At 39.5% G+C, this 3,026-nt stretch overlaps 1 protein-coding gene across 1 annotated transcript; it reads right to left on the reverse strand.

Annotated features, from left to right (window-relative positions):
• Positions 1 to 1,255, reverse strand: LOC112486877 (SCO-spondin-like; the record flags this gene model as incomplete). The annotated part of the gene is made up of 2 exons (XM_025054678.1): positions 1 to 469; positions 1,050 to 1,255. Coding segments are annotated over 2 exons (339 nt in total), but the record flags the coding sequence as incomplete, so codon positions are not given.
• Positions 1,256 to 3,026: the final 1,771 nt, after the last annotated feature.

Here is a 3,026-nt window from a genome sequence, read left to right on the forward strand (position 1 = left end):
GCGGGCCAAATTGAACACCCCTAGCGAGCCATATGTTTGACACCCCTAGTTTAGACTAAAAAAAGGCAGTGAAGTTATCTGTGTGTTTAGTGTAAAAAAACATATTTTCCAACCAGGAAGGAGGGTATATGTGCAAGACATGCAGGTTTGATCCAAGGCGTTCCTCCATGTCAGTCCCCACAGGCTGCGGCAGCACTGCTCCATGGACATGAGGGAGGAGTTGTGAATCCCCGGGAATTCTGCGCAACTCCAAGTGGAGAAACACTGACCGCGCACATCTGCCGCTGTGGGAGGAGAGAGCAACGGCGTGACAACGATTTACAATAAGCAAATGAATCAAAATACACAGTTACTCTGAGGATTTGGAAGTTGGTTTTTTTTCCCACCTTCAGAGCAGTGCGTGCCGCCCCAGCCTTCACAGCATGTCATCTCCGTCTTGTTCAGTGTTTGGCTCTCAATCTCTGGAGGTCTGGCCAGAGAGCGACAGGAGCAGGAGTTGTTACATTAAAGTAGTCAATCAGTGTGAAGTCCATGTATATATTTATGTTGTTTATTTTAGTTTAGAAAAGAGTAGATCCTCAGGTGCGCCTTTAATGTAGTACTGGTACAGAACAACTTATATATGTTTTTTTTTTTACTTCTTCAATATGCGATTTTTGGCTGGTGCGACTTATACTCTGGAGCGACTTAACGTCCGGAAAATACAGTATATTATTAACAGTATATAAAATGTATTTATTTTTACCTTTAATTAAGCTTCTATTTTATTTATTTATTATTTATTTCTATTTATGTTCATTACATTATTTATTTTTACCTGTAATTAAGCTTCTATTTTATTTATTTCTATTTATGTTCATTACATTTGTCTTAATAGATATAAATATATAGATACAGTGGAAAGCTGAGTTTGCGTCTGCGTCTCAACCACTTTAGTCTTTAAATAGATACAGCGGAGTTTGCGTCTGCGTCTCAACCACTTTAATGCACGTCGATTCAGCGAACAAAAGAATATTTTACGACACAAAATAATCAGAACTTCTACTCACTTGTACAGGAAGCAGGATGCTCTGGGACCCTGTTTTTTGTAGTACAGCGCAATGCCGTCGTCGCCCCCGTGAATGACTCGCATCCTGTCCACATCTAGTCTCCAGCCTTGGGTGTTGTACTGATAAACCTCAGTGCAGCTGACTTCCAGCTGGAGACGTGGGGACAAGAGTCTCTCAACTTTCTCCTCCGCCGTACGCTCACACCAGTGTCTGCATAGTGAAAAAAAAAAAATTAACCTAGGGTTTAGAGTATATGAGTATGCTGATAATTATATTGTACTGAAAATAATTGTTTTAATTTTAATTGTGGATTTTAAAAAAATGGCAAGAAATGTGCAATACATATATCGTATATAATATACAATAACTGTTAGTTATCTCAACAGATAAAAGATATGACGGTACTTAATTTGCCAATATAAAAGCAGCTCAAAATCTACAATGTACAATTTTTTTTTTTTTTACTTTTTACAGAAATACATATGCCCAATTTTGGAAATTTTGCATTAAAAAAAATCCTAAATGAACAGAAACGTTATTTAATATTGAATCCATGGTCAGTACACAGTACCGTTACAGTGATCACGTAATCCATTTTTTTTTTTTACATCAGTTTTGACAAACCTCCCATCCTTTCTCATCTTACGATGCCTCACTCACCCCATTCCCATCACTGTGTGGAGTCCCAGCAGCATCAGCATCAAAGTCTTCATGGCATTCCCCTGAATATCCGTGCTTATAATTCCTGTAAAAAAAATATTCAACCTTAAAATTTAAAATTAAAAACTTCCCCCTAAATAAAAAAGTGCTCTTACCGTCGTTAAGTGCTTTCGTTCAACTTGAGTATTTCGTCACAAAACGTTCTCGGGTCATTAGTCAGCATTCGTAATTTAGTGGCGTAACTGTTTAATTTCTTTACAAACTGCTTCTTCTTCCGCTCTTTGCAGTCGGTAACACGGTCCACAGTGAGGTGATGTCTCTGTTTGCACATCGAGCGACTCCAAGCTTTTTAAACGCGGGGGGGTGACTCTCGGGACGTGGAGTAGCATCTGAGCCTGCTTCCATTGGACGTAAGCGACAGTGCCACAGCTGCAAGAGTGGGCATTGGCCTCCAGAACTGCGACAGACACATCCTTTAACTTCAAGCAGTCAAACATCACAGACACCGGGGGTGACGACGGGGGCGGCGGAGCCTCGGCGAAGGAATAAAAGAGGTGTTTGTCAGGGCCTAATCCTGTAAAAAGACACTTTTCGGGAAGGATGATGGGAGCATTGATTCAATGAAGCGTGTCAACAAACGCGGGGAATAAAGGCATTCGGACTCACCACTATCACAAGCTCGACCTCTTGACCTCAGAGTGAGCTGGCTCAAACACAGCTGTCACCACAGAGACACTTTGGCTCTAGTCAGATGGAGAGAAAGCAAAGCTAGTGTCAGAAGATTCTTACTTTGGAGGAGTAAGTGAAACAATGAGTCATAACAAACTTCTGGATTCTCTCTTCAGGTCGCACAGCGGTTTTCTTTCTCATGAAGCTGCTGAGTTCGTGAGCCACAAACCAACTAGGGTGGGTTTAATTGTGTTACAAGAGAAGATCAAAATGTTCAGAATTTCCGGAAAAAAAATCCCCCAAAATACAGAAAAATATATTTTAAAGCCACTAAAAAATATAATACTAGAATATTTTAAATTAGGTTCATATAGAGATGCAATGAAAGCACTGGAAACCAAACTAAAGAAAGATTTAAATAAACAAAGCATAATTAATATTAATGCTACATGTTAAGATATTGTAAATACATTTATTCAATTTTTACAATATATCCATTGTATTAAGTTTCCATATCAATTTATACTGTTCGTGTTTAAATGCTGTACTAAAAGGAGAAGTACTGAAGAAAGGTGCGCATGCTGATGGTTACGGATGGCACTGACTGTTACGCTTGGAGATAGAGACAGGTCACAGAACCGGCCTGAA

This window comes from Cynoglossus semilaevis, chromosome 3 (assembly GCF_000523025.1).
Source record: "Cynoglossus semilaevis isolate Cse_v1.0 chromosome 3, Cse_v1.0, whole genome shotgun sequence".
Lineage (NCBI taxonomy): Eukaryota > Metazoa > Chordata > Actinopteri > Pleuronectiformes > Cynoglossidae > Cynoglossus > Cynoglossus semilaevis.